A 15,077-nucleotide genomic window follows, 5' to 3' on the forward strand; every position below is an offset into this window, starting at 1 on the left:
CAAAGTCTCCAAAGTTGTCAAAAGCAAAACCACACTGGACAAAAGTGCCTCGCACTTGTAAGCGAGTGCTTTATATCACTGTCTGTTTTCACTCAAGTTGAAGTCATCTTTCAGCCGTTTATTAGAGCCAGAGAGAAAATAAACGCTTATGGGATCAAAGGCTTCGAAGCTTTACAAATGAGATTGGAGGGAACCGAATGTGTATAACTCACACTCTGACAAGCCTTTTGTGTAGGAAGCAGTTTTAATTTATGCACAGTAACACAAGCAAACAAGTAAAAAGAGTTAGTTGCAACTGAACAATTGAATAACCTAATATTTGGTTATAATCTCTGAACAGAAAAGTCTCAACTTGATGAATGAATTTCATCTTACAGTATACGGGTAGCACTCGAGTTGGGGTATCAGGAGAGCAGTATTTGCTACGCTCCATCTGTACAGTAAATGCCATTAACATCCTGATCTCACAAATACATACTGAACTCAGAAGCCAAAGGAATAGTGAACACTATCAAAATTCAAAAACATTATTTTTTTTTTTTTACAAAAAATATATAAAAAGTACAATGACAAAGACTAAATTTGATGCAGGCTGATATGAATACTCCCGATTACTTGCCAGAATGCACATAAACCTTTTTTTTTCCTCCAAAAAAAAAAAGTTCTTTAAACACTGGAGACACTGAATAAATGTATTTAGAAAATCTACAGACATAGGCGTCAAACTTAACCTCCTGTACAAAACAAATGCATCTTTTGAAAGCAAAAACAAAATGAGAAAACAATTTTACATTGATATTTCAATCACTTCTAGCTGCTAGAGAGAAAAAATAAAAAGGAAAACAAAACAAAAGCATGGACAAACTTGACCACAGGCTTCAAATATCTACATCCTGATTCTAGGACTGGGGGTGGATATTGATCCATCTGGAGATTGCTGCAGCAGTAAGTGGTAAAAGCAACCAGGCATCACTGCAGTATGTGTTTTTATGACTTCCCAAACCAGTCCTGAACCTAAGACCAGCAAAAAACAAAAAACAACACTGCTTGCAAGTCCCCAAACCCTGGAATGCGATCAAACATGCAAAACGAAACTGAATGGCAGAGAAAACACGTCAGATGAAGTCATGCAAAGCAATTTGTGGTTATTTCCCATCATTACAAATACAGGTCTGTTTTAGAGGCGTCACAGGAAAGTTAAAAGGGATCACATTTCCCACAGTCTCTTTGAATTGAGTTCTTCTTTTTCCCTTTTTTTTTGTGTCCACATTGGGAAATCCAGTTGTCCGTTTCTCGGTGAGAGTCAAGGCAAGTTATGCCCCAAATTTTGAGCTTTCCAAGTGTACCCCAAGGCACCTGAGAGAAAGTGGGCATTTCCCTCTGTTGGCAACGTCGTGTGTCTGTGTTTTCACCATATACAAGCTGCCATAGAGTCTCAGAGTGGGACCGTCCCACTCATGGTGTCACGAATCTCAATACAAAGCACAAAGAAAAGAATTAAGTCAGTGGATGGTAAGGTGGGTGTCCTCCTCTGTGGCATGGAATCGAGAGTTAATAGTCATCATAGGTGTTGAGGTCGGTGAAGTATGCATTGGTATAGGTCTTCCCGGCAAGCTGTGGGTTGAAGTACTTATTTCTTTCTTCCAGAATGAGATTGTTTTTGTTGAAGGCCTGCGAATAAGAAAAATAAACGGAGAGGAGAAGGGAGAGGAGTCAGAATGGACATATTTGCAACACATGGATCAAGTGATTATTCAGCCCAGATGGAAAGGTAAAAGCAAATCCATCTAGCGCCCCCCCCCCCAAAGCAAAAAAAAAGAGCAACACAAATCAATGGGAGGCCGCTCAGTGAATGAAACATACATTTCACAGAGCAAGGTCAAAGCATTTGCAAACAGGCTGAAAAAATGATAAGCCACCACAGGGCTAAATTATTTTGATGTGCACCCGTATGTCCACCTCTGTCATCTCTAATACCCAGCATCAGCAGTTTTTATGGCCCTTGGATTGTTGGTCCTCCAGGACAATCTAAACCATAAAAATCGATCAAAAGAGAGTCACTTTTCTGTTAAACAATAAGAAAGAGCCATGGGGGCATCTTCTCTGGCCCTGCATGACATGGTAAACATGGAATGAGCTTCTGATGTGCTGCTCAATACAGCATCAGCAATTTGGCAAATAGATGCGTTCATATCCAGTCTGTTGTAGTAGAGTGTGTGCTGGGAGTCCCTTGGGGCAGTGTAATTGAACACTTGATGATGCTGCATTTGCAGCTGATGGATGTTTCCGACTGACACTGATAGGGAACAAGCGTGCTGGACGAAAAACTCATATATTTTGCTTCATTCCCATTATGTGATTTGCACACAAAGGGAATGTAATCAACACTCCTGCAGCCCCGGAGACGGTTATGTATCTCTGCAGGTGGCCCCATGGCTGCTTTTAAACAGCTGTGCTACGATGCTTGTTAGCATTATCTACTTTGTCTTCTTAAACAGATTTAATTGGCTCAAGAATGATTATATTTGAGGGGTTTTTTTTTTCAGTGCAGTAAACACAATTTGCTTTAACTCTAAAGTGGCATTAGTGATAGAGAGGTAACAGAGGAGTTTAATAAAACAACACCACAATGAATTATCTGCCTCAACCCATCAAAATCAAACCATCAAGTTAAAAACACAACAAAACAAGAGAGACAAACATGGAGAAAAAAAACATGCAAATGAAGGCACTTGTTGGAAGAGAAAAAAATAAAGGAAGGGATACACTGCCTTCTCACAAGCCGGGAGGGAGAAGGGAGGGAGTCGTGATGGAGGGATGAAGGGGGTCTGAGCAGAGAAAGAGAAACTAGAGTACTGTACTCCAACCTGCCACACACAGGAAGTTCCACACGAAGTGGAAGGGCGGGGCACGTTGGGGAAGAGGAAGTAGTAGTGGTTGGGGTCAAAGAGTTGTTGGGGGAGATCAAGAGGCGGGATGTTGTAGAGGTCAGAGGTTAGTAGAAAATCTCCAGTCCACGCATAGACACCCCCATGTTAGCAGAGAGAGGCTGGTGCATGGCGGGGTCGTCCAAGGGCAAGAGTACCGACACATCTGGCTGCAAGGAGGAGAGGAATGGGCAAGAGTCATCCTCAAAGAAACCCTAAGGCCATATTCTGTCTTACAGGAAGCCTGGAAGTATGATTATCTCGACATAAAACCACAGATACACGGTGGCTTAGGTTTGTGATCATAAACTAGTCTGCTGGAAATACTCCAGCTGGCCAAGAAACCACTGTGAAGGGTGTCTATCATGCATTGTGCACAATAACACTGACTAACGTGTCAACAACATCAGGAATAGAGCCAGGTGTTCCATCATTCCTTCCTTAAACACTTAAAAGAGGCATATTATGGATTTGCACACGTAACGGTGGAAAATTTACTGCAACATCTGATTTCATTTCACTGTTTAGGCTCAGTCGGCGAGGGTTGGAAGCAGAATGCGCTTTTGGAAAATTAGACATTGTTCATGTGTCATGCGGCTTCTTTTGTGTTTTCACGTGGCCTGTCTATACTCATATCCGCCACTATCTGCAACCGCACTAACTGAATTATGCTCGACGCTCCTGACTCTAATTGCATGACAGATGAACGCTTCTCACACCTTCATTCCGCAATGAAATTACATTTAGAGAAGTTTGCCCCCGAGCCAAAGGATCTGTTCACACTCTGTGACAGTTTTACAAAACATTTTCATATCTGAGAAGTAGTTTTGCAAACAGAGACCCAGGTATTCACTTGGTTTATAATATAGACAGTCTCTGCTGGTGAAGATGTCCTCTGGTAGTATGCGGCATCAAACACATTTCAGGGAGAAGAAAAGCTGCCTAAAAACGCCTGATAAATCAGAATTACAGTGGAATTATGATGAACCGAGCTGAGAATGCATTTCAATGTAAAACTTACCAAGCTGAAGATTTCCAAATGACTGTTTACTAATCTGATCCTCCAAAGTACCAACTGTCCAGTAATAGATAGTTACCTACTCACAGCGGGTCTGTGGTCAACATTGTGAGTACATGATGCTGGATATAAACATACATTTTTAAAGTCTGGAGGGTGAGAAGTTCACTGAAGGTTTGAATAGAGTAACTCAAGCTGCAATTTTTAGCATACTTGCCTATTAGCTCGATATCTGCATTAGGAACTATGTGCAATTTTCAAAACAAAGCACATCATTAACACTCTACACCAGTTTATAGGGTTAAAAGTTCCACCCTCTCTCCCAAAGGTTGCATTTCTATACAACTAAATGTGGGAAGTATATTTCCATATATTCATCATATATTAGACGGGATGTGACTCTGGTAACCAAGACAACGAAGAGGAAGGATCGAACGTGTTGCTAAAACAGGGATTTTCTTTGAGGGCTCACCAGTGCCAAAATGACAACAGTCTTTTAAAAACTGTTTTTGTTAATTGGGGTTTTATTTAGTCAAGCATAATATGTAGCTTTGTTTATCAAATGGTAAGAAATAACAGGGAAATAAACCAACATAGACTCTTTGCTTTTACTGTATGCGGATTGATCGTGTTTGCCGTCGTCACCCCCAGAGGCCCATTGTGACCCAGGAAAAACCTGTTAATCCAAAGCATTTTGGAAAAACTAACAAAGTAGTTTTGGTGCCTAAATCAAACTAAACAGTGAGAGAAACTAAAGAATAATAATCCCTCACAGAGAAGCAAACCCCAGTCTCCTGGATGAGAGACCTGTTGTCAACTTATAACATTGACTTTATGGCTTTTCTCCAACTACAAGCGCTTCCTGCGACGTCATAGTTTTAATTTTTCTTATCTTCCATTTCATTTAAATATAAATTAGAATACAGCTTAGTTGTATAGGAAGAGGTATGGGTAAGAGGTTTTTATATATATCTATAAAGCCCCATTCATCACAGTAATGTGTTTCTCTTCGGTATGAAAGAAGGCCCCGTATGCCATAGGATTTTCAGGTAGCTATAGTAACTATTGTCTGCTCTTTATTGGATTTGATCAAGTTTGTACACACTTAACCTCAGTTAAGATTAATGGAGACATGGTACATGACTAAAACACAATGGTTTGTCCTTGTTTTATATGGCTTCTCTCTTGTAAAGTAAAAACTGAATGCCACTGTTTGCAAAGACTCTAATAATAGCAGCAAAACAAGGTAATGAAATAATTGATTACACTTGAGGCGGCAATCAAGGACCCATTGTTTCAAAACCAAATAAAAATTCTGCCACTGTTTGATGGATTTCAGCAGCATGAGAAATAAAATTTTACAGTGTGATGCTGGAGCTAAAACAGCACAACTTCTTGCAAGATTACTTTTAATTCTTTTTTTTTTTTGAACAGGAAACTTACATGCACATGATTGCTTCAAACATGATATACTGCTGAAACTAAGGCGACAGCTCAGGTGAAGGATCAGTCTTACCCAACATGTAATTAGAGACACAGCAGTGAAAACTAGAACCGCAATTAAGGCAGGGTTCAGTAAATATCAGCTTAGCTCCTCTGAGATGTTGATTTATGCTACTGTCCAGACTTATTCAATAGCTGCTTATCAATACTGAGATCTATAGGTACACGACTATCTTACAAATTACATTTTTTTTCAATTAACACTGATGAAATTGTTTGCTGTGAAATCACAGTGCCAGATTAATTGGTTCTGAAATCTGATTTCTGAGTACAAAATGCACAGGCTGTTAAAGTGGTCCAGTTCTCTTTCACACAGAACTCAGGGAATCCTTGAAAAAAAAAAAAAAAAGACCAGCAGGAGCATGGAGTATCTGTGGACAAGCACTAATCACCAGCCTGGGCTGGCGCTAAAGGCCCCAATGTATCAGTGGATAAGAGGCTGTTTGTACCATGAGAGCGGCTGGATCTCCTTCACTGGCTCTAATAAGTCCAACTGTCTGCGCTTTAGGAAGCAATAATGACACTGAGAACTAGTCTGAGCAGAAAAATGTGTCAAGCTACTCCGCTGATTACCTACCCACGCACCGATCGCTAATTGCATTAGTATGTTATGAGAAAGCAGTGTATGACCACTGACACAGAACAAGTCGCACACTGAGACACACAGCAGAAACGGAGAGAGGATGAACGCACAACTGCCTATCCGTTACACGACTGGAGTGTGTCGGCGCACGACAGGGAGGTGGTGTGACACTGAGAGTCATGCAGCAAGAAGTGTATTTAATCACAGCTGACACTGGGGGAAGAGGCAAACCGTTGCTCACTGACTCGGACTGCGAGTGTGACATCAATTGATTAAGCGGAACAGTGAGGAAATGTTGCAAACTGCTGTTTTGCCTCGACATATCCCAACATCTGTCAAGTGTGACCCGCAGTGAACCCGGAGCAAATCTGTCTACAGACCTTGATGGCTTCCACCGAGTCGTATTTGTCCAGTTTGTTGATGTGGTTGGTGATGCTGGTGTTGAGCGGCGCGGCCGAGATGGGGTGGATGACGGTGGCGTCGTGCGACTGCTGCTGGTAGCGCTGGCAGTACGAGTAGACCAGCAGGGTGACCAGGCAGCCCAGGATGGAGCTGCTGAGCCCCACGGCGATCATGTGGAAGAGGTTGAAGTCTGGGAGAAGAAAGAGCGGGAAAGAGCGAGAATGAGACCTGCGGGTGATTCTCAGTCAGTTCTCACATTGAAAGCGGTTATTGAAGCTGCAATTCACATGGTAACGGTGGCATGTTCTGCAATAAAAAAAAAAGATCCTTCTGAGCTGAAAAATAAAGGTTTTTTGTTGCTTCTTTCTGTCTTTTTCTGTTGTGCGAGAGGATCTCTTTATGCAACAACAAGAAAAAGAAATGGCAAAGGAAGACGAGGTAAATTACTTGATGCTGTTTTTTATACGCTGCAATATCAAGCAAGTAATAATAGCTATTGTGTCAAGATTTAATTACTCAATAAACGTCCTCTAATAATTCCTTCATAATAACAGTAATCTGACATATTAATTACAGTCTGATCATAGTTTGAAATGAATGCTGTATTTATGGCTTGGGGGAGAGAGAGAGAGAGAGAGAAAAAAGAAAACTGCAGTTGTGTGATCAGAACATGATTTCTCCTCACTGTTTCCTTCCTTCTCTATTTACATGCCGCCAGGCAGGACTGGAGAGCTATCTTGATGTCTGTGATCCTCGACATGTGTCATGCCAGGTGCTATACTCTCCTCACTTCCTCTCTATTGCTTTCGCACACAAACACGCACATACAAATTACCTCCACAGCGCCTCTCCTCCTGACTGGAGCGTGCGATCGAGACTTCTGACAAGGGAGAAGAAACATGGAGAAAAAAAAACAAACAGGCAGACGTATTAGGGCCAAGAAAAACCATACGCATACACTCCCCCTGTTAGCATGACAAATTGTACCCTTGAAGGTGAGTGTGGAGATGAAAGCTGTACTCAATACGGAACAGATTATCGTAAAAACTCCGCGAGCTAATCACGACTGTGGCACCTGGAGTGGTTTATGAAAAGTATCAGCTTCCATTAAAGGAAATGAAGTACAAGACGTTGCTAATGAACCTTAATGGACTACCTTTCCCATAAAAAGGGATGGATGATAAGGTATAAAGGCAAATGGGTAATTCTGTAAAGACCTGTGAAGGCTTTCATGAGTATTATGTGCCCGCTAATTAATATAGAAAAGGTTACAAATGTATGATTCAATCAAATGTTTATTCTGTCTAATAATTAATGACCCCTGATATTTAAAGACTCCAAGACTTTACTCATGAATATCTGACTTTTGCAAATATATACAGTGCTTTAATAGTCCTAGAAGTGTTCCCAGCGATACACAGAGCGAATATTATGAGCATCCTTTGCTAGAAGGAAGAGTTTAAAGGATGTCTGTGAAGCAGAGATCAATGCTTTTCTGTGTCTCGCATTACGGACTGTCAATAGGGAGATGCCTGTCTAAGCAGAGGTCAATACTAATGGTGTGTGAAATATATATGTGTGTGAGTGTGCAGTTGGTAGATTTTAAAATGAAAGGTGGAGTAATCGTCCAACTGACCGGTCACTTGATATTGGTTTGTCAGCTTAGATTAAATTTTGCAACTTTCCTTGTTTTGGAGCTTGATTAGAATTCAGGCTACAAACACTGAACAGTCTAATCTTACATTTCTCTTTAGGACTAAGTAGCTCCACAGTGCAATACAGGAACAATCTTGTTTTGTTCATTTAGTGCCTCCAGCATGTATAATCAGCTTGTAAAGATGCTGTGCATACGGCTTTCATAGCGTTGTCTTTATAGACAATGTCATCATGTATGTGGCCATCAAAAGCTGTGGTAAATCTGCAGCTAATGTCACTTAAAGGTGCTTATGTGCAGAGAGAAAACCGAAAGCTTGACAGGTGTATGAAAACTAAGGGGGGCACGGGTTAGGGAACAGCAGGGCTACTTTCGGATACCAGCTGGAGTCAGGTTTTGTCGGGTTTTTTCATCCTTTTTTTTGTTGTTTTTTTTGGTGGCAGTGGGGGGGCTTTCGCTGATTTCTCCTAATACAATGAAGATGCAAATTTCAACAGACCTCACTGTGGACACCTTAATTCAAAGTGTGTCTGAAGTAAAAAAAAAAAAAGTCCCATTAAAACAGTAGACAGTTATTTCTGGTGATTATGTATTCAGCTCTGTTGTATTAAGCAGTGATTCTAAAAAGAAAGCTTGAATTTTAAGTGAAATGCGGCGAACATCACAAATTAAATTCATCAGCAAACTTACAAAACATGGACATAAAAATAATAACTCACTCTATGAATAGAGACAGACCACTAGGTTACTGAGAAGTTAGTAATTTTTGTTGTAATTTGGGTGAACAGATCTTTGAAGTTGCCTGAGAGGAGAAAGGCGTGATGTGTTCGAGTTCAAAAAAGGAGCATATCCTTGAAACATGCTTTGCAGCACAATAACACCCAAAACACTTAAAAATACAACCGCCTGAATATGATGTCTGTGTTGCTGACAGAAGTTTTCAAAACTGAAGTCATGATTTTGTAAACAAAGAAAAAGACGAACTTCAGTAACTTATGTCACAATAAAAGTGTCTTTGCTGTTAAACCTTACCGGTACAGCCTGACATAAATTGTTATTTCCCGTATATATAAGAGAAGTTTTATCCTTTATGCATTCAGGAACAAAATAAACACTGTGAGACTGAAATACTGATTATATTTAACTTGAATGAGTATTGCTGACTTGAGGGTTGAACCTGCGAATGGTTGCTATGAGACAAACTGTTTGACTGATGTTTGCGTGACTATCTTGTATTTAGGGAAAACTTAATAATTGATGGAATTTTGGCTGTCGTGCCACGTGCGTCATGTGCACAGCAACTCTCGCTCTCATGCACATATTGATTCTGTTGCTGCATGATGCTGCAAATATTTCACAAACCCAGGGGAAATACTCCTACAAACAGCTGCAAGCAACACAGAAAACTTCAGCTCCTATTTATGTTATGTCAAAATCCATATTACATTCGGAGGCAGGAGGAAAATACTGGTGAGACTCAGTATTTCGACGTTGTACACACTCTGTCTGCGTTAAAAGTTTTCATGGATATTTCACTTTCTAGTAAATGTCAAATGAGAGGAAACTTACTAAAGCAAAACTCAACATATGTGAAAAGTGTTTAGTTTGTGGCTCCACAGTGGAAATAGTGTCTGTCTTGTGTGCAGAAAAAGCCTCTTTACCTTATCTACAGTCACTACTGATATGTTTTTCACGCAGTGGTTTGTGATCCTTCCCCTTGTTTTGGGTGAGATTTGTTCAGGCAGCTTGAGATTGTGAGACAAAAAAACCTTAGAGCGGGTGTCTCTGCGAACTGGCAGATACCGGTAAGCAGCTAATTCTCTGTGTGAAATCAATAATGCTTATCTTATCTTATTATACCACTTTTAGTACCTTAAATGTGGTTAATTATTTTGAATTGACATTTCAGAAGTTGTTGCATTTGCATCTTTAATAAATAACAGAAACACTCCCACACACTGTGTCCTTAACAGTGCAATTAATCCTGTTATAAAAAAAGATTTCAACACTTAAGGTACAGTAAGATGATTAAGAAAACACAGATGCCAGAGAAGAGTGAAGGAAAAGCAAAAATGCCTCGCAGCAAACAGCGTACAGGAGCCATTTCTTCCATTTGAGAAAAGTAAAACTGCTGGTGTAAGTGCTTTTTGTATGGCCTGACAAGACACCCAGGCTCATAATGAAGCTAATGCAGCGCTGGGATTGTCGAAATGAGTAGGGAGACTGCCCTTAAGTGTGGCACCCGAGTTCACGCCCCCATGTAATCACCTGCCGCACTCAGGAGTCCTTGAGCAAGACGCTACTAATCCCGACCATCTCCAAAAGTGCTGCCCTGTCGCTGAACCTGACCTCTGACATGAGACGGGTCCCTTAGAGGGATCAATAACGCATTTCATTATCACAGGATTCTTGGAAATGAACTGAATTGCCGCTGTGGGCATATGGTGGTGGGTGGTGCAGGATGTGTGCGTGCGCTCGAAACTCGTGTGTTAAGTCATGCATGAGTGCCCGAGACATCGCTGAAGAGGAAGCTGGTGTGTGCTGGCATGCTGTGCAGAGTGTGTGCGTGATCACCTGGTATAAAATTGGAGTCAGGAGAGCACGGCCTGGTCTCGCTGCTGTTTCCTGAGCACTGGTTTCCAGTCGGGAAAAGCACATCGCAGTGACGCACTCGCAGCTGGGCGCCGCTGGAGTCACAGTGGGACCACTCGGACCAGCTGGACCAGCTCTCTGGAAACGGGGGGGTGACAGCATATTTTATAGCCTGTCAAGTGTGTGTCTATATATGTGTGTGTGCACTGTACTGTTTGTGTACATTAGTGATGCATGAGTGGCCGCTGAGGGGCCGAGAGGAACGGAAGAAAATAAGCAATGAACCCATGATGGATTGGTGGCCCAGTCGAGGCACTAAGCTGCTTATCACTGAGGTGTGTGTGTAGCTATGTGTGTGTACCTGGACAGGGCTGTGTGTTGCAGAGCGCCTCCTCCGTGTGCAGACCCAGGCAGATGTCCCCTCCGTAAGCCGGCGGGGGGTTGCTGCAGGTTCGCGTCCTCATGTAGTGTCCCCCTCCGCACGTCACCGAACACTTGGACCATGAAGACCAGCATGACCAGCTGCCATCCACTAAACCGGGGAAACCAGTGTCAAATTGTCAGTTAAAAAAAAAAGAAAGAAAAAAAGTAGGGATGCACGATATATGGACCATATTGGTGTTGGCCGAGTGTTTTTTCTGATATATCGGTTTCGGTCCAATGAACAAATTTAGCTGATGTGAAAAACCAATGATTGTCTAGCATTAGCGCCGTTGTCTCTACATTTGATATTGCTGCTATTTCACAGATGTTTTTACTGAAATAGTCCTGGATTTCAATATTAAATATGATAAAATATGTTTTACTTTTGTGACATAATAAAGAAGACTATGTGGTCTAATGTGGTACGGGCTTCTTTTGAATAGTTTCTCACAGTACGAACAAAAAATTGAATATCGACATCGGTGATATCAGAAATCTTAATATCGTTGTTAGCCAGAAACTTTAATATCGTGCATCACTTAAAAAAAAAAAAAAAGCCAGGTTATATTTGTATAAGCAGCCACTAAATTTCAGATTGTTGCTCCTAAAATCTGTGCTTTTACATTGTGTAGTTTTTGGGTTCCACCGCATTTCAAAAGACAATTTCCTCTGAACACCAAGTGATTAGAAGTTATTCCAAACTGCAGAAATAGGTGTGAATGTGTGTTTTGAACTGAGAGAGATTCTGCTTCATCCAGCTGTTACAGTAAATTTCTGACCCCAGCATCTTCCTGTCTCTGCTGTGATTCATTAAGATAAATGAGGCATCTCAATCCACGTCGTCGCTCCTTCCTTTCATGCGGGGTCATGCGCCAAACAACAGACATTTAAAAGACGTGAATATTCATTCAGGCGCATGAGGAGGACGTACTGTATAAAAAGATGAATGGACTGAAAAAGAGTAGAGGAGTAAATAAAAAGAGCATTAAAATGTCTTTGCACATGAATCACAACAGAAGTAAATATCCTTCACCAGTCATCTGGATAAAACCTCACTTCATTGTGGCATAAAGAAATTCCCTTTTCAACTGCTTTTAAAGACCTGAAGATGGCTGGCAGCGCTGTGCAGGTAATTGAAGTTGCCAATGCTTTTTGTCATCTCAGTGTAATTTCTCTATCACAAAGTGACACATAAGTCGATTCCTGGCCCTCGATGACGGATCGTCTCATCTCAGGCGCAGACGCAAGAAAAACACGGATTCATTTGTTTCCAAACCAGATGGATGGTCGGCATAACACCTTTTCTCTCCTTCTCCTTCACAGTGAACTAACGCATTTTAAAAAAGAGCACTGGATTAGCCATAGGAGGATTACAATTGGTCCGTCGGTCTCAAAATAATATCTCACTTTCAGAGGGGTGCTAATTGAGTATGCATTAGTATTCATTGCCACTCAGGCTGGGTTAAGTCGGTTCCTCGGGGGGACAGGAGTGCCGAGTTGTTCATCAACATACTGTAGCTTTGGTATTATTACAGTCAACATCCCAGAATAGGTGTACTACATGTATTAGCATAGTGATGCGGCACAGGAAAATCAAAGCACATTCACCCGACATTTTACTCAAGGGGAGCACTTCTGGCAACCATCCTCCGGGATAAAGCAAATCTGATGCTCTTAGATCCAACCAAAGTCTTCATCTGAGCTTGCGGCTGATAACAGCTTACCCTATTAGCGACAACGCTCGAGCTGCTGGGGAGTTGAATGGTGCACACTTTGGCTGAATGAATTAACAGGCTGTAAAAATAGCATAGATGCTCGCTCACTCTCGTGTCTATTTTGCTTGCTCGCAGCCTGGCAGCAGTTATGAAGACAGATCGTGCGTGCCGAAGAAGACGCACAGATCCAGGCTTTTAGCGAGATACCAAAACCGTTCTCCAGGGGGCTTGATTAATAATCATCTGAGACAACGTCCTGCTTGTCTGCTTGGCGTCCGTGTTGGATACCAGGTGTGCTTTATGCCAAACTAAGCACTGGATTTCCATTTAGACAGCTTACTTCCCCTGTCAGACGGAGTATTCTTTTAATTAGAAAGCTTCCTTTCGCCGTCTTCCGCCAGAGGAGTGTTGAAAATGCATTGTCTCAGGGCTTTTCACAACAGAATAAGGCCTCCCATAGCTGGAAGCATAATTACCCAGCAATGTAATTACATACTGGAGCACCACAGGGATTGTCGCTTTGATTCTTGGTTTAAATTGGGGTCTTCGTCACACCTCTTATCTGCAACTGATTTCTTTTGTGGATCCTGATTATTTGGTAAGTCATTTTGTCACTGTAATTCTTTATCCATTAATCAACGGGGGGTGGGGGTGGTGGGGAAAGAAAACATAGCTTAAGCATAGTGTGTATTTATCTGTGAGTGGAAAAGAGAGCTGGCTCAGTTATTGACTCACGTTCTGGTAATTGTTATTGTCTTTTTCTGTCCTCATTGAGCCAATGGTTTTTTCTTTTTCTAACCATGTGTGTCTGCTATTTTAGCTGACAAGTAGAGCACACATACCATATGTGTGTTCTTTTCTTACCTGGACAAGGGGTGATGTTACACTCCTGATACTCCTGTGCCGGGCCCATGCAGGTCTGACCTCCGTGCCGGGGTTCTGGGTTGCTGCAGGTCCGTTTTCGGCTACGGATCCCCCGACTGCAGTCTCTGCTGCACTGAGACCAGGAGCTCCAGGACGACCAGCCTCCGTTCACCGTGTGGCCCGAGATTCTCCCCAGACGAAGCACTTCGCCTGTTAGAGAGAAGGAGCAAGGCTAATAATGAGACCCTTGTCAAAACACAAGCTATTGTTAGTGTTTCTCAGCGTGAAGACAACATTTACTAGAGACGCTGTTGTTTTCTCAAAGAAAGCAGATGATAGTTGTCCTCCCTCTCTGGCATCGCTGTGCACATTTGTTTTGAAGAGCATTAAGAGGGCAGAGAGTCAATCACTGCTCTTGATAACAGCGAATGTGCCTTTGCTCTTGCAGCTAAGAGATACTCTAAAAGCTTTAGTCCGATTTACGCTGAAAAAGCAAATCCTATCTCTTGTGTTGATTTTAAACTAGCAATCTGACAGATTCCATCAACAGGTAGAGGCTTTTAAAGCTGCCAATCTTAGGTCCGATCAATAAAATATATCTGAAACTACACTGATGTCTCAAACACAGTGATGGAAGAAGAATTCACATCTGTTAATTAAGTACAAATCCCAACAGAGCAATATAAAAATAATCCATCGCAAGTAAAAGTGATGCATGAGAAATCCTATTTTATTTAATGTACATAAGAATTAGCAGCAAAATGTAGTTACAGTACTGAAGTAAAAGTTCTGGTTTGGTCTGAGATATTATTATATTTGACCTCATTATATTAATAAGACCAAAGCATCAATGTGTCAGCAGCATGTCAACCGCTGCTGCTGCAAGTGGAGTGAGTTTGAAGTACTTTATATACAGTTTTATATACAGGGACAGAAGATAAATCTGAGAAGTCATCAGATGATTAATGAAGGAGAAAAGAAGAAGAAATAAAAAAAACCCAGTTCTGATACACAAATCTGTTTTCAGTTTTTGGACTTTTTCTTTCATCTTTCATTTATGGCGAGATCGGATCGTTTGAACGTTTATTGAAATGAAACCATGTGAGAAGTTTAGAGAGAAAAATCACTATTTGGTGGAGCTGTTGACAACTCACAGGCATCTGAAATGTGAACCCGGCTGCACACTGCTTTTTGTAAGACATCAAAAGCCAGAAAAGGTTGGAAACCAGTGGTTTAACCCTCTAAACTTCAAAACCCAGGTTTGAAAGGCATGTTGTTGTAAAAAGATTGCCAAAATGACACCATTTATCAGAAGCAGAAACTGTAAAAACAGAATTGCTAGATTTTCAACTTCCAACTGGCCCTTTTTTATTTTTATTTTTTAACTCATCTGTGA

The 15,077-nt window shown here is 41.4% G+C and overlaps 1 protein-coding gene across 1 annotated transcript in view; it reads right to left on the bottom strand.

Moving 5' to 3' along the window:
• Positions 1 to 225: 225 nt before the first annotated feature.
• Positions 226 to 15,077, bottom strand: part of sema5a (sema domain, seven thrombospondin repeats (type 1 and type 1-like), transmembrane domain (TM) and short cytoplasmic domain, (semaphorin) 5A) — a 131,660-nt gene continuing 116,808 nt past the window's right edge. Inside the window, exons 17-22 of the mRNA XM_008278500.1 lie at positions 13,682 to 13,891; positions 11,041 to 11,211; positions 10,662 to 10,817; positions 7,269 to 7,313; positions 6,412 to 6,623; positions 226 to 1,671 (exon numbers count right to left, since the gene is read on the bottom strand). Of these exons, the coding sequence (XP_008276722.1) occupies positions 1,552 to 1,671; positions 6,412 to 6,623; positions 7,269 to 7,313; positions 10,662 to 10,817; positions 11,041 to 11,211; positions 13,682 to 13,891 (914 nt within the window). The 3' untranslated portion in view covers positions 226 to 1,551. The remainder of the gene's footprint in view (positions 1,672 to 6,411; positions 6,624 to 7,268; positions 7,314 to 10,661; positions 10,818 to 11,040; positions 11,212 to 13,681; positions 13,892 to 15,077) is intronic.

This window comes from Stegastes partitus, unplaced genomic scaffold (assembly GCF_000690725.1).
Source record: "Stegastes partitus isolate 25-593 unplaced genomic scaffold, Stegastes_partitus-1.0.2 Scaffold125, whole genome shotgun sequence".
Taxonomy (NCBI): Eukaryota; Metazoa; Chordata; class Actinopteri; family Pomacentridae; genus Stegastes; species Stegastes partitus.